The sequence below is a fragment of the Macrosteles quadrilineatus genome, unplaced genomic scaffold (assembly GCF_028750875.1).
Source record: "Macrosteles quadrilineatus isolate MER2022 unplaced genomic scaffold, UCM_ALF_1.0 Scaffold_2__2_contigs__length_208266976, whole genome shotgun sequence".
Classification (NCBI taxonomy): domain Eukaryota; kingdom Metazoa; phylum Arthropoda; class Insecta; order Hemiptera; family Cicadellidae; genus Macrosteles; species Macrosteles quadrilineatus.
Genome location: NW_026542595.1, coordinates 197,096,729 through 197,117,477, shown reverse-complemented (window position 1 = coordinate 197,117,477; position 20,749 = coordinate 197,096,729). Strand labels below are relative to the sequence as shown.

At 34.5% G+C, this 20,749-nt stretch overlaps 2 protein-coding genes and 1 long non-coding RNA gene across 5 annotated transcripts in view; 2 read left to right on the top strand and 1 right to left on the bottom strand.

Annotated features, from left to right (window-relative positions):
• The window catches only part of LOC128985258 (cytochrome P450 4C1-like), a 21,602-nt gene extending 20,334 nt beyond the window's left edge, over positions 1–1,268 (top strand). Inside the window, exon 14 of the mRNA XM_054404649.1 lies at positions 196–1,268. Coding sequence (XP_054260624.1) covers positions 196–362 — 167 coding nt within the window. The 3' untranslated portion in view covers positions 363–1,268. The remainder of the gene's footprint in view (positions 1–195) is intronic.
• Positions 211–20,749, bottom strand: LOC128985587 (probable ATP-dependent RNA helicase DDX28). 3 transcript variants are annotated; one of them, XM_054405208.1, is made up of 13 exons: positions 20,393–20,749; positions 18,991–19,176; positions 18,052–18,198; positions 15,756–15,875; positions 14,904–15,101; positions 14,073–14,223; positions 13,481–13,587; positions 12,725–12,844; positions 7,200–7,357; positions 5,898–6,081; positions 5,117–5,269; positions 3,554–3,667; positions 211–321 (listed from the first exon to the last, which is right to left on the bottom strand). In XM_054405208.1, the coding sequence occupies exons 1-12, from the start codon at positions 20,498–20,500 to the stop codon at positions 3,572–3,574; spliced, it is 1,728 nt and encodes a 575-aa protein (XP_054261183.1). In that variant the 5' UTR covers positions 20,501–20,749; the 3' UTR covers positions 211–321; positions 3,554–3,571. The 3 variants fall into 3 exon arrangements, with proteins under 3 accessions (XP_054261183.1, XP_054261182.1, XP_054261184.1); XM_054405207.1 differs by lacking the exon at positions 211–321 and having other exon boundaries at positions 3,505–3,667; XM_054405209.1 differs by lacking the exon at positions 211–321 and having other exon boundaries at positions 3,505–3,667; positions 18,052–18,200; positions 18,996–19,176.
• LOC128985589 (uncharacterized) lies at positions 10,655–11,808 on the top strand. The gene is made up of 3 exons (XR_008490044.1): positions 10,655–10,766; positions 11,169–11,275; positions 11,686–11,808. It is a non-coding gene; the product is annotated as an uncharacterized LOC128985589 (long non-coding RNA).

Genomic DNA, 20,749 nt, shown 5'->3' with positions numbered 1-20,749 from the left:
AGAAACAGACAAAAAAAAAAAAAAAAAACAATGTAAAATTCACTTTTTAAATTTAAGGCCTACCACAGAAAAACCAATATGTCAAAGTAACAAAATTTAAAATTCTCTGCTTCTGATAAGGTATTTTACATCCATATTAGTCAATATTTTTAAGTTTCAGGGCTAAAACAGTTAATTACAACTTTACTCTTACAGGACAAAAGTTTGCAGTGCTGGCAGAGAAAACCGTTTTGTCAGCAATTCTGCGCAAGTATCAAGTTCAATCACTTCACTCCAGGCAAGAACTGATCGTAGTTCCAAACACAGTTCTTGTGCCAAAGACTGGAATAAAGTTGAAGTTAACACTTAGGAAGGTTTGCTAATTGTTCGGAGATTTCACACGTAATTTGTAAATATTTCCTTGAAAATTCATTGCCAAACAAAATTTATGCAAGATTTTGCAAAGGATAGAATAAACTTTAGATTTAGTATGTTTATTTTTAGTTACCTGAAAACTAGCAAGAATTTGTTGAAGAGTAAGCCAGGTGATGCTGATTTTGGTGATATTATATGGTTTTGGTTTAGTTAAAACCTACTGGTGAATTTTCAAGTATAATACCAGGCTGACTGGGGTAACTCTTTATCACTGGGGTTTTGAAGAGTCATCATTTACTACATTCACAGTCACACACAAAAAGCTATGTTAAAAGTTGGTGTCTTTTGGCTTGTGTGTGTATAATTTATATGAGGACTCGCCCTCAGTAATGAGGGGGATGATTAACCTTGCATTCATCTGAGATTCGGGTATTTTTATTTTTAAACGAGGCCTTAGGTTTGAAACAATTGGTTTCATTGAAAGCCAGGATCACCTGACAGTACTCTATATTGTTTAAGATCCAGAGGCTGAAAACAAATTGTTTACAGAATTTGGGACTTTAATTGCTGTTATACATCTTTCAACACCAAACATTGTTAATTATTTTCAAAACATTAGGAATTTTTCCTAATTTAATTTAATCATAATCATGATTAAGTATGAAAATAAATCAATAAAAGAGAAGAGTTTTAAGTTATTGATCAACAACTTAGGCCTTTTTAAATTTGACAGTGATATGAAAAGGCTAGTAAGGAATCATTTTGTATATGCGTGTTATTTGGAACAGTTTTTGTAAGATAAAAGAGCTGTCTATTTTGTCGTCATGCCTGTTCTTATTAGTTTTTATGATTATTTAGGTACATATATGTGATGTACTCATATTAAATGTAAATAAAGAAGGATTTGATGGGTCTGTAGGCCTAGTTTCATTTCTTTTCAAATAACCACATCTCTGATTTGACCCAATTTCTTTGCAAGCAGACATATGTTTGTATTTTTTACTATGTTATTTATCTTTATCGTTAACATAGCTAACCTATACTTTTAAACATTACTAGTTGTTCCGCCCGTGCTTGGCATCGGGATTAGAATACTTAAGAGAATAATGTGGGCCTCAAAGTTAGCTGTAAAAAACCGTTACACACACTTACCATACTAATACAGGCTAATCTCAATCGTACTCATTGATTTTTTTAGATTAAAATCTCTTGTGTATTTGCATCAAACTGTGTGGCAGAATCAAAAGATTCAACTCAGGAAAAAAACTATAAATTAAAATAACCCCCCCCCCCCCGCAGCAAACCTGTCGACTAAGCAAATTTTCATTTACCTTGTTGGATTTTCACAAAAATATTCCCCTAAATAGTCAGGTAAATGTTTTTTTAAACATTAATTTTTATGAGTACTTAGGTTTGCTAAAATTCTCCATAAAACCAACTTGGGAATTTTAAATTTAAAGTTTTTAAAATTTTTTTGTAATTGATAGACTTACAACAACGCTTCTATATATTTCATTTATTTTTTTTAAGCTCTACAAAATAGTTTGGATAGAAATTGCCAAATGTTTTGTTTTAAGGGGAAAATGGGGAAAACATATATTTTGATTTTTTTAACCACAACACCCACCCACATAATTTGTTTGAATTTTAACATAAATACAAACAAAAAAAAACTACTGTTAGGGAGCCGCAAGAAAATTACAAATATTGTTTTGCATTCTGCTCTCTCTATATGCACCATTGTGAGGTACGTGAATGCGTTCTTGGAGGCCCTTAATATTTTCTTTAGTAACATTTGTTGCACCATATAAACTATACGCTATTTCAAATTTCATATCAAAGTTGCAAATAATAACAAATAAACAATATGGAAGTCCCCTTAAATTGCGGAACCGAATTTAGAAAAAACTGATAACTCAGTTGTTTGTCATCTGATTTTAACAAACAAGGTCTCATTTGATTTGGATTTAAATTCTTTATCTTTTTGATTCGAAAAACAATTTTCTTAAAATTTACGGTTTTGATGAAATTTGGCATTAAAGGTTATAAAAGGCCGCTATATTGAAACTATATTTTATTTTAGGATAAGTTGAACTCTATCCTAACTGATATCACTATGTTTCCTAATCGTAGGCATTTTTAATAAGTTAGGCGTGATTAATAAAAAAATGTTATGCTGATGTTTTTCAATAAAATATTGTAAATATTCTTGCCTATTATCATTATTTTTGTATTTAAACAGTCATCTTACAATGTTACAAAATCAGGTAAAAATTTTGAACGTGCATTTCCCGTTGTGTATAAGAAGGGAAATCCCGTCTCGATCTCGTCTCGAAATTTTATGAGAAATAAAAAATCTCGTCTCGTCTCGTCTCGAACTAAAAATCCAATCTCGTCCATCCCTACTTACTATATTTAGAAGAGTTTATCAATTGAGTATTGTAAGATTCAAAAAAAAGAAGAAACTCTGTTTTCCAATATCTTACTTACAGTGTTTAAAAACGTGATAGGTAATGATTATAATAAAAAAATGTGAATGTATACATAAAGAAAACCTTGTACTGAGATTTGCAATTGAAATTTCACAACAAAGTTTGAAGTTTGAATTTAGGCCTATACTTACTTACTTACTTACTGGAGTGGCCACTGGTACCCTAAGAGGTACTTGGCCTCGCCCACACACTGCCTCCAGATGTCTCTGTCTTTGGTGTCATTTTCACTCCTTCCCAGTCTTCTTACATCTTTATGCACTTGATCCTTCCACCTAAGTTTGGGACGGCCTCGTGGTCTCCTGCCTTCGGGGTTTCTATGAAGTACATTTCTCGTAGTGGAGTCTTCCTCTCTTCTCGAAATATGACCAAACCATCTCAATCTTCTGCTCTTGACTTCCGCTATGATGTCAGGGTCTTTATAGCGCTCTCTAATCTCGATGTTGTGTCTCATTCTCCATATTCCATCTTCGAGCGTCGGGCCATATATTTTCCTGAGAACCTTGTTTTCAAATGTTATAATTTTCTTTTCTATTTTTTTGCTCATTGCCTATAGTAAATATATGAATTTAGGCCTATAGTAAAAAAAATACTACAATCATGTAAAATACACTGAAGTCTGATTTCGATTAGATAGGGGCATTAAAGTGAAGTAGCAATATTGAAATAAACAATCATTTATAAGGCTAAATGTATTTACAGTCACTTACAAAAAACTCCGTGACATATTACTTTGGTAGTGTGTTCTTCATTATTTTATGGTGAATTACCCTTGTAATGTTTGCATTCACATTGGGCAGAACTTTCATGGTTCTCACTGCAGTCTGGAACATAATTAACAGTAAATAGAAGTTAACAAGGATACAATTGTAACAGTTTTATATTGCCTTAACAATTTTATTTTGTTTTATATGAGGGTTGTTTGTAAATTAAAGTCTACATTGAGCTCCCATCGCCGCCAAGCAACCTAGTTCAAATCTGAGACCAACGTTCCTTACTTCAAGCACTACTATAAGTTCCCAACCCAATAGGACGATTTCAACAAGACCCTCTCTTCCTGAATCCTGATACAGAAATAACTGACCAATCTAAAGCCACAGGTGAATAAGCCATAAGAGTCCTTGGAGGCTAGATCTTGGATAATTTCAAACAGCTGCTGAAGAGTTAATTATAATTACTATCGCAAACAAAAAATATTTTTCAAACAAACCAAAGTGATGGTAGTGTAAATATCTAGTGCACTGAGGGATTAGAAATTTTGTTTGTAGTTGTTTGATGTTTTTGGTGTTAGAACGTTTAGGCTCCAAGGACTCTTAAAGTATTCCACAACATTAGGACCACATAAATCTTGCACCAGTTCAGAAAATGTCTTTCTAGTTTCCCACAGCAAAATAGAATTTCCACAATTTTCACAAAATCTTATCACCTGAATAGTGGGTATTTACTCAGGGGAGGTATAGAAGAGGCTACGATGACAGCTGAGGGCTTCTTATTAGCTGAGGGAACGCCATTACCGTAACAAAACGATCGATAGCCATCGGCTTCGGTGGTCTAATGGTTAGCGTGCCGGGCTGTTCAACTGTAGGTCCCCGGTTCGAATCCCGCCGGTGGCATTAACTTTTTGTCCAAGATTTTTTTTATTTTCAGCAAGTTTGGTTGGTTTGGTTTGGTTATTACAGTTTAATTTTATTTTTAAGTCATTATAAAATTTTAATTGAGCAATTTCTAGTTTTATTTTATAAACAGAATTATTTTTCCGATTACTATAAACTTTTGTTATATTATTTCTTTATCAGCAAGTTTGGTTAGTTCGGTTAGGTTATGATAGTTTAATTTTATAATTAAAAATTAATAAAATTGAATTTTAGGCATTTATAATTTTATTTTATGAACAAAACTATTTTTGCGATTAGTAAACCTTCATTGCCAAAGTGCTCTTTACTACAGCGCTGTTCACGGAGGAATTTTGAACTAAATGCCTCATTTGTACCTCCCCTAAGTCAGACCCTGAATAGTGGCAGCATCCGTTATTGTCATCTGCAAATACGACAACACCGTGATTGCAGTATCTTACCACATCAAAGTTAGGAGAACATAAAACCCTATTAATGAACGGACACTAGACCATAGTCTATCAGGAATTGTTCTGAGTTTCCTGTTGATCAAAATTCACATACAATTCCCAGGTTTCCTGGCCAGTTAGGCACTCAAAATAAGTTTTTATAACTTAACAATCCTCAAATATTGATAAAAGTTATTACCAATCGTATTACCTCAATTTTTCGGACAAGTTCAATCTCAGAGTCGCTAGCTACAAAGTTGGTAATCATACAGTTGTCAATGTGTCCCACTCTACCCACTCTGCCACAGCGGTGAATGTAGTCTGCCATGTACACTGGGAAGTCATAGTTGAGCACATGTTTTGCCTGCAAAGTCACACTTTATAAACTACACAGTATAGTCTTGGCATGGTCGGAAAACGTAAAAGTAAAAAACAATATTGGAACCATTGTAAAAATTATTAAACTAGTGGTTTCTCTGTCGTTAAACTTATTCAAGGATTTAAGTTTATTTTCTATTGAACCTGAAACTACTAAGTTTCCCGTTGAAGCCATTATCAATTTCAAAGAGATACATTTTCACTCAATCATGGATTTGTTTTCACTGATACTGAGACATGAGGGGTTGCAGTATATTTGGTGGGTATGTGGAGTTGACAAATGTGTTAAATGCAGCAAACCATCAGAGTGCAGTCAACCCACTTGAACCATGCCGGAGTGTCAACAATGTTGTATGTGTACATGTCCCTTAGGATAAACCAAACCATGGCTATATGAACGAAAACATATTTTTTTGTGCTGCCACTAACCGGGAATGGCTAATAAACAAGACATTTCATGGCAGATATTCCACAAACTGTCATAAACTGTGGTTATATAAAGAGCGTTTACCGTCACTGCCTGTCGTCTTTAGAATCATCTTCCTCCCTAAAATCGCTAGGGAGCTGTTTCTGGTTTGATGATGAGATCTAAAATTTGAAACACAGCAACCTACCCTGATGGTGTCCAGCCCACGAGAAACCATATCTGTGCATGACAGGAAGTCGACAAATCCTCGTTGGAACTGGTCGAAGCGGCCAGCTCGAATGTCTACAGGCATGTCTCCATTAAGATTCACACAGCTGATTCCATTCTCATTGAGGAACATGGACACCCAGTCAGACACTTTAGAGCGGTTACTGTTTAACAACAAAGTTTATTAGTACTTCACGCCACCTGCACTTTTATATGGTGGTAAATGGTCTTGGTGCTATTTAATGTCTAAAGTATCTGTTCAACTGTGTACATAATGATGACAGAACGGTTAATATTCAGCGGAACAAGATAATTAATAAGAAAAACAGATTTTCAAATGTTTAACTGTGTATAGTGAAGATAAAATGGTAAATGTTCAACAATGCAAAATGGTATAATTTTGCCTTCTGGTTTTTCCTGAGTCCTGCCTCGATTTGCTTGGGTTTCAGTTGAACCAATCATCCAAATAAGAAAATCATTTTTCATACTAAATTATTACCAATTTCTCCGTTTGTTCTTATTTTCAAATGTTTCCTGAAGAAATCTCTCATGCCCAGCAGTAGCCTAGGTGAGAGGTATTTCTAATCATTGCATGTAAGTATTGTATTTTACCTTATCTTTATTTTTACAACCTTGTATTTTTACTAAAAAATCCTTAGGCTTATGCATCTAAATATTTTATGTGTACTGGATAAACAAAGTAAATGTTTAACAGGATATAATCTGTAATCCAGCTACTAGGAGATCACTTATTGTGGATATTTATAGGCATGCACTGTGGATGCGATGCTTCCTGGTGTGAATTAACGTCCGCACTAGTGAGTACTACGACTATCCGCAGTACTATCCTGATAATTAGACCAATTCGTTAATTACAAGGAAAAATGTGGTTCGGATTCCACTATAAACTGTAGGTCCCTTAGTTGCCATTAGCTGTATGGGCTATTAATTAACAGCTGTGTCTAAGGAATATGTCGGCCTTAGTCACTAACAGGACTACAAGATCGCGCCACTCATTCTACACTCATCCTTCACTCATATTTGGGTTAAAATACCCACATAGTGGCGTCCCCATCTTAAATAATTGATAATTGATAATTGATAATGCTGATTTGGCAAAGAATATCTATTATACGTTGAGCTTTATTTACATTTTCTTTTTTTCACAATTTACAAGCTTATCACAAGACAAAAATCCTTAAAAATTAAAAAAACAAAAATCTTTATTCAATTAAAACAAAATCTAGTTAAAACGTCTTAAAGGTTAAAATAAGAAACTAACCTAAAAATGATTGTTGGTCTCCCTTGTTTAGCGTTTTTCTTAGCGAGCTCCAACAGTTTTGGAGGTTTCTGTGACTGTCCCAGTCTGTGGAAGATCTGAGGGACATGGACCAACACTTGGTGCAGTCTGGGGGACTCAACAGTGACCAGCGACTCTGGCTAAACAAAGATAATTGTACTTCAGAATGGTGAGAATAGACACCAAGTATGGACTAAAAACAATTAAATAACTTCTTGATTAGCATTGTACGTGTTAGTAAATTGACGGAAAGTAAACAAAAGATTCGTCTAGTATCACTTAAAAAATATATTAACCAACAAAATTCGCATATTGGGTCTGATGATTGGAGTGTCCAATCGAAATAATTGATCAACACTTACCATCTTTTATGTATATTTACCTTCTTGTGAGTTTACAGTATAAGCGTAAATATATGTTTCAAGTGTTATTAGACGTATCTTTTATTTACTATCCGTAAAAACAATTACATGATCACTCATATTCATTTTTATTTTGGGTTTACCTACATTATTGACATTTTTTACGTTATATCAGTTATATGTAAGGAGTGGGTCTAAACTCTGTTCTTGTTAATATCCAACGTCGCCCTTTTATTATGTACGATTACAACTCTTAAAATGAGTTCATTTATTGAATATACCAAAAGTATTCTTCTTATCCTAATATAGAATCTGAAGCCAGTTTTATCATGCCTTTCATACCCTGCTATGTTTAAGCCCACTAATTTTTAAAAGGTGTTTTTCTTATTTTTCATAGGGTAGATTTTACAGATATCACTAAAATAACATACCCATTTACAATTTGTCATAATATCAGAACATAAGCATTAAAGCAATATTTTAAAACGTTTTTTTTTTTTTACTAAAATGGCAGCGGTTTAGCTGAAATATCAAAAGATAACTAAAAGGCATAAATAAATATGCAATCCACCCTATATAGTTATTTGTGTAACTAGTGGTGAAAGTGGCACTTTGCTGCACACGAGAGCAATGTTTGTTGATCTCGAGTGCAGCAAAGGCCTTTTTCACTTGTGTTACACATTATATTTTTCCTACAGTCACTATAAAGCATATAAATAATTAGTCTTTCAAACACTATACAACACGTTTTTAGGTTCAGCTGGCAACACAAATGGTGCCCTAGAGAAAGTAGTACCCGCGGTCCGTATCACTCCGCTATTTTTCCTCGGCAAGAAATGTGCTCCGCGTTTTGAGAATATAGTTTCGTATGTTTTTGTAATTTGAAGTGGTTTCCGCGCCTAAAAAAATGCTTTAAAGGTATTTTCTTGTTTATTAAGATCGTAGGAACGTTTTAAAAACGTTTAAAAGAAAAGTCCAGAAAGTTCAGAAATACCGAAACTATAAACACGAAATGACAGGTTAAATCGTAGTTATAATAGTCAATCAGCTGCTCATAGATCTTTAAGTGTTGCCAACCTATTTCCAAGCTTACACGGATTACGTGCATAATAGAACCACGCTGTTTTGTGTTGTTTCGTTGGAATCCTGATGTGCGGCATAGTATAAACCGTACGGCAAAGTATAAATATGCAGCAATTAGCAGCTTTCTGTACTATAAACAGTACAAGGAAGCCAACTTTGTCGGGTGACTGTAGGAAAAAGAGATTTTCATTAGTTTATCATTAGAGATATCTAAATGGAATACGAATACCTTAATATATGATTTAATAAAGAACCGTTGTGTGTTTGTAACCAATAAAACTTAGAATGGATTAATTTTAAATTTAAAATATTTAAAAACTCTGTAGTTTAATGTAAGAAGTTAATTAAGTACTCCATGAAGCAAATACCAGTTTGAACTATATTACAAGTTAGTTACAAGCTTATTAATTTATTTTTGGCAAAGTAAAAACGGTGCAAACCAACCAAGCAAACAATGAACTTCCCCTATTGACAAATATAACTTTAACTTCAACATTTGACACAGTGATGTAGTAACTGACAATTAGTGTCTCTTTATCAGATGTCGTTTGTTGTACAGTTTTGTGAATGCAACAATGTCAAACCCAGTGTTACATTCATGTACTGTAGTGTCAGTGGTTGGCTTTGTTTGTATTTTGTTACAAGGAGTTTCTAGTTGGAGATGGCCCGGACCAAAGCCTTACAGAATCGCTTGTTTCCATTTTGAAGTATTTGGCCATGTTCAAAGTAAGAAGGATTTACAAAACTAATCTCTTGCCGTTACAATAAGAGTTTAATTACAGAAGTAGAGATGTAAGCAAACTAAATAAGTTTGCTTGCTTTGCCAATTTGATTCAATATAGTACAGCTATTTAGAATATAAAGTTTTTTTTATATTGCCTTATTGTTTTGAAAGCACAACACCATAATTAATTTTATTGATCACATTGGTTAGTATCTGATGAAATTTCTTGATTTCAGATGTGAATTTCAAAGAGGCAAGTAAATTTTAAGAAATGTTTAGACTGGGATGAATTGTAAGTTTTGTTGTCTTTATTTTAGTTTTGGATTTCACTTTTGACCTATTTAGAAAAGTAAATTATTCAAAACAAATGTATTCTTACTTTCATGTTCCTAAATTAAACTCTGTGTGGGCTGGGGAGTGTGTTTGATATGTTAGGTTCTTACCACAGTTGAAGATCTCCTAATATGAGGATTTGATTTGAATTAGGAGCAAAATAGTATATCAGTGTTAACCCAGCACCTAAGCCTTGTGTCATATAGATTTAATGAATCATCAGATCATGGATCATTGTATGAGTTTCATAGAACGATGTTAATGCAGTATACTCCCTCTTATCCGGACTCCTAGGAACCGAGACCAGTCCCAATAATGGGTTTGCAGGTTAAACTGACACCCTTGAAATTTGTTGAATTATGAACCTATAATACATCAATCACTTGAAAACTAACCCAAATATTTTACTTAAATTTAGGAGAGCATTGTATTTAGAAACTATATCACTGGCCTCAAATCATTCCTACGAGAAAAATTGTTTCTGTGCCGCCCACTTCCTGCCAATGTGTAGTCCTAGTAAACCAATGTTCGGTTATAAGGTGCCGGGTAAGAGGGAGTCTACTGTAAATCCAAAGTTCCTCAACAAAAATTGTTGAAAATAAACAGCTTGTATAGAAATCTGGATTGAATAAAAGCAAAAAGATCCCAACAAATTTATACTAGTTCAATGTTTGAATTTGTTTAATTTAAGATCCATCCAAAACTGTGTTAAACACATAAAAAATTCATAACATTTAACATGATGTTCAATCCCTCCAAGAGAAGATCTTTAGAGCAGGCTAGTAGTTTAGTATACTAGTCGCAAACTTCACCCTTAATCCCATTGAAGAGGTAGTGAAATGTTTAATGTTAATAATCATTAAAAGTGTTCTTTTCAAGTGCTTGAAACCTTGTTTTGCGAGTTGTGTGTATCATGTGAACTACTAGTCCTTTACAGTACACCCAAAGAGTAGCAGAAGAGTACAGTCTCCGAGGCTACGTGGTCTACACAAAGAACCACACCGTGAGAGGCTATGTTGAAGGACCAGCTAACTACGTACCTTACATGTAAGATACAATAGATGGTGTGATTGTTTCTAGCCAGCGAGCCTGATATTTGATTGTTCAACTCTTACCAAGCTTATAAGAAGAAGTTTGAGCCTTAAGGTTTTTTCTAGCCAAGGTTTGGTACAGTATATATTCAAACGAGTGTGTTGTAATGTTAAAAAGTTAATTTGTTACAATTCCTTTGAAAAAGCGTTTTCATTTTAGGATGTTGAGTTAAAAATCTTACATCCAAACAAGCGAACTAATCTAAGAAAATCATCAAATCTAAATGATAGACCTCTTAATAGCTTCAATTTATTCTAAATTGTAGTCACAAACTAAACATTATAAGAATCCAAGAAAGTCAACTGATTCAAGCAATTTCTTGATTCTTGAACAAATAACAAGTAAAAACATTTTCAGGAAAAAATGGCTTCAAGAGAGAGGTTCCCCTGAAGCTAGTATCGACAAGGTTGTATTTTACAATGAGCAATACATAGATGACTTCCGATACAAAGTATTTCATTCACGTAAGTAATAGTTTTTCATTCATATTTTTAAATAAAATTGGGCCTAAATCTAAAATTGGGGATACTATAATATTGCTAACAATTTAAAAAAATAAAAGAGGCCTGATGGAAAGAGGGTTTGACACCAAATAACCTAGGCTATGGAGAGTCAGAACATGAAAATATTGAAATGAAAAATGATATATTTTCAATTGAATTTTTGCACAAAAAAAATTGGAAAATAATGTTGGCTACCGGTATTAAGATATTTATTTGCTTTATAAAAGAATGGAGTATTATGTAGTTATTATGTTGAAATGATTTGATAATTAATTGGCACTTTGAACAAATAGTTTATGGTAACAGCTACTATTATGTTTTAACTAGTTAGAACATAATATGGTCAGTAAAAATTTATTTATATGTTACAGTCAACTTAGACTTCCGTGACTTCGAGACCCACCAACAGCCATATATTTGAAAGTTATTAATTACCGATAGAACTGTAGGCTACGAGATATTTGAAGATTGGAGGTCAAAAAATTAAAAAAAAAAAAAAACACTTAAGCAACCAAAAATTAGAAGGTTTGAAAGATTCACAAGGTAATAAAAGATAACTTAAAGTTATGCAAATTTGTTTATTTGGAACCTTGAAGTCCCCAAATCGTCTTTTCAGTTGTTGTTCTAAAAAGAATTGAGATTATGTAGACCGCATAGTTACCTTAAAATTTAAAACAACATTATGAGTAGTAATGTTTTCATAACAAAATTTATCATTTCACAAAACCAATACCGTTACATGAAAAATCTATTCACGTTACTGATACCATTCTCTTTTAATTTTACCGAATTTCCTATATGGATTGGTTATACTACACCAATCATCTTTATGTCCTTCCATCGAGTAACTTTGGGGTGATAGTTCAAGTAGCCTAAAGAAAATCAATGCGGCAATTACAAATTCTAACTAAACCCAGATTTGCGACAGCACGATCTTTTTGTAGGTGTCGGCACAGAAAACATACTACTAGCCTATAACCCATAATGCCAACCCCATGGTAAAAAGCTTTAAGTACTTTGGGAGAGTTTTGCCTGTCAATTCGTAGGCAGCGCCACCAGCGTTGCTATTCTGACTGCGGTTGGCATTCTGGATTATAGTAGTATGTTTTCTTTGGTGTCGGGTATCAACATCATCTTTTGACACCAATTCTCGATACCGATACTAATGTCCAAGTATCGGTGGTATCGAGAATAGACAAATCACTAGTTAAGAGGTATGACTTTGCTTTCCTACAGATTTAAAGTTGAAATCAACTCAATACTCAAGGAGAAAGGTACTCAAATATTAGCAACAAGCAAAATCGGCAGGTACTCATTGGTTACATGAGTTGAGTCACTACTTACTTTGAATAAAGAACGATGGATTATGCCTTACATTTATGTGTGTATATAACCAATGGTACAACTCACTTGTATTATCTTGCCCAATATCGGGGCTATGCTGGTGGGCATTGTAGCACTGGCTAAGGTCAGCTTACTGAACTGAGGTAATCTATTCACTTCATCTCCTGGGTGTTTTCCGAAGGAAATCTAGTTAACAAACGGAACAATTTGTAATACATAGCAAACTGACAAATATCTGAAGGACTACAACCAATTTTAACTTAAACAAACAATTCTATCGATCTACTTAGTAGAAAATTTAAAGTAGGACTATATACTGTTTTCGGGTTATTTTTTGCTCAGCTTTTTGTTTTGCAACCAAAAAATGAAACGGTTTTCAAATTACTTTAACTTATCACGGCAATAGTCCACAATGCTTGTCATGTTGATAGGAGGCTGTCTACTGTAAATTTACTCAATTGTTACAGATCAATTGGATTGCTTGGAAACAACTGTTAACTTATAATCTGGCTAATTTTCTAGGTTAGGTTAAGACTGAGAGTTATTTTTAAAGTAAACATTGTGTATACCTTTTTTTTCATCAGTTAACAGAGAGAATGGCATAAGAAAAATATAGTTGGTTACACAGACCAAAAGTCATTTGATCAGTGTCTCAAATATTTTGATCTTGTTTCTTTAATTTGACCCCCGCTTTTGCTTCTCTGACCATTTAATTGGGTTTCTTATAGGGTGTCATTTAATAGCCTAGTTAAAATGTGGGAGTGAAGTTGCGTATGTTTTTTTTAAGAACTCGGTATTTATTCAGAGATTCACTCAACTTACAGGAAAATACTTTAGATAATTGACAAGACTTTCATTAAAACTGTCATCTAGGCAGGTATCGGCTTCATCAAGTACCACATGGCGCACATAGGACATGTTGAATATACCTGGAACATATAAACAGTGAAACTTTCTCTTACGTATATTATAAATTAATTGTTCTCTCTAGGGATATTTTAATTTTAAGATAGGATTTTTGTAAAAAACACAGCAAAATATAACTATCAAGTATGACTGAGCCCTATCAAAATAAAATACTGGTAAGATTTATGACACATGAGAATAGACATAGGCAATGGATTCATCAATCAACTCATCCTAGTATATAGGGTCTATAGACAGCAAACATAGATCTTTTGAGAGGAGGGAGGGGTTAGACAAATGGTTATTTTTTATAAAATAGGCCTATTACTTTAGTCAATAATTCAAAACATGTAAAATCTCAGGATTCAAACATTGGCAGGTTTGATGCGTAATGTATCCACATACCGCTACGGTTTGGTATTTTTACACCTTTCCCTTACTTGAGTCCTTCAACTAGGCCTACGCACTAACAAAAAAAGCTTTTGGTATTTGAGACCTAACACCTTACCGGCAGCTGTAAGTTTCCGTGCAGCCCCTATAGAACAGACGAAAAGATCCACAGGTCTGAAATTGGGATGTGATATCATCCTCTTAGTGTGGCCACCAACGGCGACCTCAATGTCAAACAGGAGCTCCTTGGCTAGACGATCCGCTACATCCTGCGTGATCAAACTGATTTGTAAAACTAAAATTTATTTAGCTCATAAACTGATAGATTGTAAATTGTAACACTTTGTCAGTGATTCCATCATCATTCCAGTCCAGAAAACACTTTTAATCCGCTTAAGCAGCTTCTTAAAGCTACTCTGATTTATCTTTGAAGCTAATTGAGCAAATTTAATGTATTTATTGGGTTCACATGTTAGATAATCACCTTCCTAAATTACATAGGTCTAAGTTAAAACTATTAACAATCAAGTGGACAACGAGACTAGAAGGACGTCAGACTGCTGTTAAGACAAGAATCAAATTCTGTTATTGTAGGCCTACAGTTATTGCCCTATGACTTGCTAATCATAGTTGATGATATAGGGGAGCACAAGGACCTAGGTATTTAGGATTTAAATGTGACACTGCAATTAGGATTTGTGAGAGCATATAAGGCTTGTCTGAATGGGAAAGAGTCCAAACTAGTACAAGTGAAACATTCCAACCTAATCATTTTGTACATAGGCCTAGTGTAAAGTTTTTGTCCGTGAGGCCAGATATGCTCACACTAATCCTAATCCCAGTGTGAGATTACAGCGTGTCCTGAATATTAAGTGTTGAATTATCAAGAGACAGATTTGTAAAGGTGAATGTTTAAATAATAACCATTTAATTAAATTGAGTCACTCACCGCTATCTGAAAGGTAAGTTCCTTGCCAGGAACCAGCACGATGGCCAAGGGACAATTGAGTTTACGGTTAGGTGTGAAGGTCCTCCATCGCATGATCTCCTGCACAAGGGGTATCAAGTAGGCTAATGTCTTTCCACATCCCGTCTCTCCGGCTAACAGCGTGTTCTGGTTGTTCAACACCTCCGGGATACCAAACGCCTAAAACCACAAAAGTTAACCAAATAAAATATTAATCCACATAGACATTGTATTTAAAGTTCTTTAAAATATCAATCATAATTTACAATTAACATTAATATTGATTTTGAAACTCTAGTCTCGGGTTTTCTGATAAACCTCTTCTATACTCATCCATCTAAATATGGCTCATCCTCTTTCATTTAGGTACCAGTGTCAGTGATATATTAGGCCCTACATAATTTTTGTGTGGTAAGTTCACTGCTTTTAGGATGCTTCGCAAGTTTTTCTGACAACAATCCATAACACCTAGGCTTTTGTACTCCAATTTTCTTAACCTACGACTAAAAGAAAATTGACTCATCTTTGCGTGAAGGTTGTAAAAACAGACTAGCTTTTAGGTTGGAAAACTTATTGTGTAATGTAAACAAAGTGTAAATAAAAGGACCGATAAAACTTTGAAACTTGAAACCTAAGATTTTTACATCTGCTAAAAAGTAGACCAACAAAGCCATGACGAAAATTTCACAACCTAACTAGGCTAAGAGATTTTTCCAAGATTTGTGATGTAGTACGGCTACAGAAAAAAAAATGGTTCTTTAAAGCCTAGAAGAAACTTACTAGCAGATTAAAATAATAATACTAGATAATTTTTGTGTATTTTTTTATCCTTACTTGAATATAAGTGGGTTTACTAAACCCAAGTTTCTCTAAAGTTTCAACAATGTTCTTATCCAACCCCAAACAGCCAAAAGAATCGATTCCATCGAACCAGAAAACGTCATTTCTTTTGTCCTGGAAATGTATAAAGGTGTTAAAACAGGGGAAACAAATTTATTAGGGTTGTACAGATAAAAATAATAAATAAAACAAATAAGTAGTAGGCCTGCAGCATATAAACATAAATAAAGAGAACAGAAGGGGGATACCGGTAATTGAGTATAGTTTAAGAGAGAGATTATTTAACGCTAAACTAAGATGGTTTGGGCATGTTGAGAATGTAAGAAGAGAGAATCCTAGGATAATGAAGGCAATGATTATGAGGGACGTGGAATGATAGGAGAATACAGAGAACAGGTCTATCCTTAGGCTATCCTTGAGATGGGGATGCCACCTAGACAAAGTGTAAAATTCATTAGCAATAACTAAATATCGCCTAAATATACGAGGCATGTTTTTTAAGTAAGTACCGTTTTTAAATTTCTCCGTTGCAGTGCTGCGATTGGCATTTTGGACACTTTCGCTGTATATGTGCATCTATTGGCAAGCCCTAGCCGGAAATTCGACAAAAATCGGCCGTGTTTACATCCGGTATCGAGCATTCAAAATGGTGCCGCCAACTGTGAAGTGCGCGCTGTAATTATAGTTTTAAGTGCTAAAGGTGTGAAAGCCATTGAAATTTATCGACAGATTAGTGAGGTGTATGGCGAGAACATTATGAGTGACGGAATGGTACGCAAGTGGGTAAGGGCCAGCGAACACATAAGGGCATCTAAAGACGGCCCCACCAACGTCCATCATGAGCAACGCACTGGGCAGCGTCACTGTCCCCAGTACCCAGTGCGTTGCTCATCATGAACGTTGGTGGGGCCGTCTTTAGATGCCCTTACCCACTTTTGTACCATTCCGTCATGCATAAATGTTCTCGCCATACACCTCAATAAGCTGTTGACAAATTTCAATGGCTTTCACACCTTTAGAACATAATAATCTAATTACAGCGCGCAAGTCACAGTCGGCGGCAGTCTCAATTGGCGGCACCATTTTGAATGCTCGATACCGGAGGTAAACACGGCCGATTGTTGTCGAATTTCCGGCTAGAGCTTGCCAATAGATGCACATATACAGCGCAAATGTCCAAAATGCCAATCGCAGCGCTGGAACGGAGAAGTTTAAAAACGGTACTTACTTAAAAAATATGCCTCGTATTAGAGACTTAAATATCGTCTTTGTTCTATTCCCGGGTCTGGGCACGACAAGATATTGAATTAACTGGCTGGGTAGCTGAGTGGTTATAAAAATCAAAAGGTCGCCGGATCGATCCTGAGAAAAGTCAGTAGCTTTTTGATGGTTTGAAACTGGATCCAGCGGTCCCTGATCATTGGGCTTTAAATAAATGATCCTGGCTAATGAAAGCTGATATTAGTCAGTAAACAAAGCTAAACAGATCATCACACTCTATTCTACACCCAAATATGAGTGAGCGCTGTGTTAGCTCTTGACTGTCGAGTCTTGGGAGTCGAGTTATTGATGTTTTGCTGGATTTTATGACGTTCACAAAGTAAGCTACTGTTAATAAATAAAAAAATGTTTTTCTGGGACATTTTGATTTCCTGTGGTTAATATTTTGTTCTTTTATTTTAACAGTCATACTAAGCTATGAAGTACGGTAATGTCTCTTTCCTTCAAAACAAAGATATTTTTGTAAATTTTTGCCAGTTCTAGAGAAGTAATGTTCACACCATTGCTTTTTCATACATTTTGAAATCTTAATTTTAAATTAAGCCTAACTACTATTATCAACCATGACGAAGGACGGGTACTCTGCTTGTGTCTTATGGAAAAGTTTTAAGCATCTTTTGGCATAAGTTTCAAGTCTGATAAACGCTTGATCACATTTATGTCAACTAGGCTTAAATGTTTCCTTATATTTTAGGGTAATTTTACATTAAGGACTATAGTCTTTGATTATAATATAAGAGGTTGAACAATAGTTGTTGCAAGTTCAACTTAGTTTTTCAACTTAAGTTTAAGTTTAAATTTTTTTTTATTACACAAAGACAATACAATACAATATTCTTTATTGTTCATTCGTTAAGAATTACAATAGTGTCAATGAACCTGATGTCGATGAGACATCAATGAACCAAGTTTTACCAGACCTAAACATACGGGCAGCAGGTTGAAATGATTATGATCCATAAAGGATGATACCTAAAAGGGGTAAAATATCTATAGAATCTAGACTCACCTCAGGTAGAATATTTATTTTAAAATAGTCTCCTCTCGCTTCTTTGTTAAACCATCCCTTGGATGCCAGAGGTATGGCAGCAAGCTTGTCATACTTCTGATTAATGTAGTGATTTAAACGCTTGTGTTTACATTCTATGATTGCATGCTGAAAAATATAAAAATAATATATTTCAAAATCTTACCCTCCTACATTAGCTGTTGCTTAGTCCAATAGGCTCCAGCACAAATTTAGTAGAACTTTAAGATTCCCCTTAAATAAAGCTAAACTCTTTTAGAAAAAGTTTAGTCTACTGTCTGATCCTTGAAGAAAATTCCTTGGCGTACCTGTCTGTCTACACTTCCACAGGATACAGGGTTCTGAGTGGACCACTTTGGTCAACAGCAGTCTACTATTTTACTGAAGACCTCAGGCCTTGGCCAATAACTGACTAACTTAAAGTAAGAAACTTACACCCCTTTTGTGCAATTTGGAGAGGCTATTGATGCAGTCACAGAGATGTAAGGTACATTTCCTATGGAGTGCTTTTTTAGCTTTAAGTATAATGTGCTGGAAATATACTTGGAATGAGTAAGGAAGAGCCCGAGCGGTGAGCACTATGCGGGAATTCCTATTACATCGTGGCACAGGGTATTCTTCCACCATGAACCTTGTAGTGGGCTACATGAGGGCAAGAGAAGCAGTGTTGGACTTTGTCTTAGACATCAGCGACTAGTGCTAGAAACCACTTAATTATACCATTGAATGATTTATTTGTACCTACTAACTTACTTCTCTGTGATGCAGCCAAATATCCTTGCTGTCTACAACTATTTACCCTTAAAAAGTATTAGGGCACAAACAAACAAACATTTGAAGACATAGCACATGTTGACATAGGCCTACCTCAGGAGTATTACTAATTATTTTGGCTAAAATTACAGTACGGTACCTAATTACCTTATTAGAGTTGTTTGCAAGTTCACCTGGACTATTATTTTTAGGGTCGTTTTCAAATTTGCCAGACCTCAAATTTTTTGACTTTTTGAAATAATTTTTTGGGATTGGTTGTGCTGTTCCTTTAACATCAGGAAATATATTGTCAATTACATCTTGCTCTTCGGCTCTTGCAGTAGTGCATAGTTTCTGAAACCATAAAACAGTACTGGTACAGTAAATTTACATATAACTTATAAAATGACACTAAACAAGTAGTCTAATAACCTTTGAGGAAATCATAAGTGTAGGCTAACTAACTCATTTTGGTCAGACCATTATTGTCTGGGTCGTTGGGTCTAAATGATTTTAGGATTGCAAATTATTTTCTAGTTCGTGCCACTTAAACAGTATGGATAGTAATTTATAGGCTACAGTAAATAAGTAGCCTACGTGCTGATAAATAAGCTTGAACAAACCTAAACTTAACTTAGCTGTATGACAAATAATCTAATTAGGCTAGGCTAAGCCATGTTTAATAGCAGTTTTGATAACTTACCGGTACTTTATTACAAATGATTGAACGTTTTGTTTTAAATAGCTTAGCTCAGTTGCGATTGTTAATTTATTTGTTTAACGATGATACCATTTTTACAAAGATATGTAAGCCTATTGAAATCAAGTTATTTAACAGTCTATTGTAGTCCTATTTTTATTTGCCTGCCCTTGACGATCTTTCTTCAATCAATGGGTGATTCAAGTTATGCTTTACATAAGAGAATTCAAGAAAGATCAAATTTCTCCCTCATTTACCATTGCTAGTAATAATTGATACAAGTATCGATCAATATTTTCATTCAAATGAGAGTAGGACGTAAAGTAAAGTGCAGCCGCCGGGTACACTTCCATGTCTGTTGGCACAAACAACCGAATGAGTAATATTTATTAGCATATTCGGCTGCACTTTACTTGACGTCCTACACTCATTCGAATGAAAATATCGATCGATATATCGATTACTTCATTCGATATATCGTTTGGTTAGTTAGGTAAGGTTAACCTAACCTAACTAACCAAACGATAAATCGAATGAAAGAATCAAATGAAAATATCGAATCGAAAAAACCAATCGAATGAGTGTAGGACGTCAAGTAAAGTGCAGCCGCATATTCAATTGTTTAATTCAATACAGGTAAGTTAAGTAGGCCTATCGTCTATAGGTCCATATCGTTGTGTTAGTTAAACTTAGGTCCTAGGTTAGGTTAACCTTACCTAACTAACCAAACTATGTATCAAATAATCGATATATCGAGCGATATTTTCATTCGGTTGTTTGTGCCAACAGGTATGGAAGTGTATCCCCGCCACCTCTTTTTTTACATCTGTTAAAGGATCTAGGGTATCTTAATTATATCAAAATATTTACCTCAGACAGTTTAATTGGAATACTGCACCACTTGAAAACATCCTTTAGGTGAGTAGATGGCAATATGCATCTACCCAACAACAATTTCGGTGGATTTAACAAAGACATTGTGATTGAAGTAGGCCTATTGATATGGGTGCCTACAATACTAATTTTAAAAGTTTCAAGTCATCATTTCATTTTTCGATTATAAAACTATGTATTACACGCAAAACGAATTCATTACCGGTCACTTAACTTAATAGATGAGATAGGGTTTGTTTAAATTTGAATACAAGAACATAACCTAAGCTAAGTTTTTAGTTTTTATATGACGAATTGACGATTGACGATTGACGACGACAACACGACGACGAC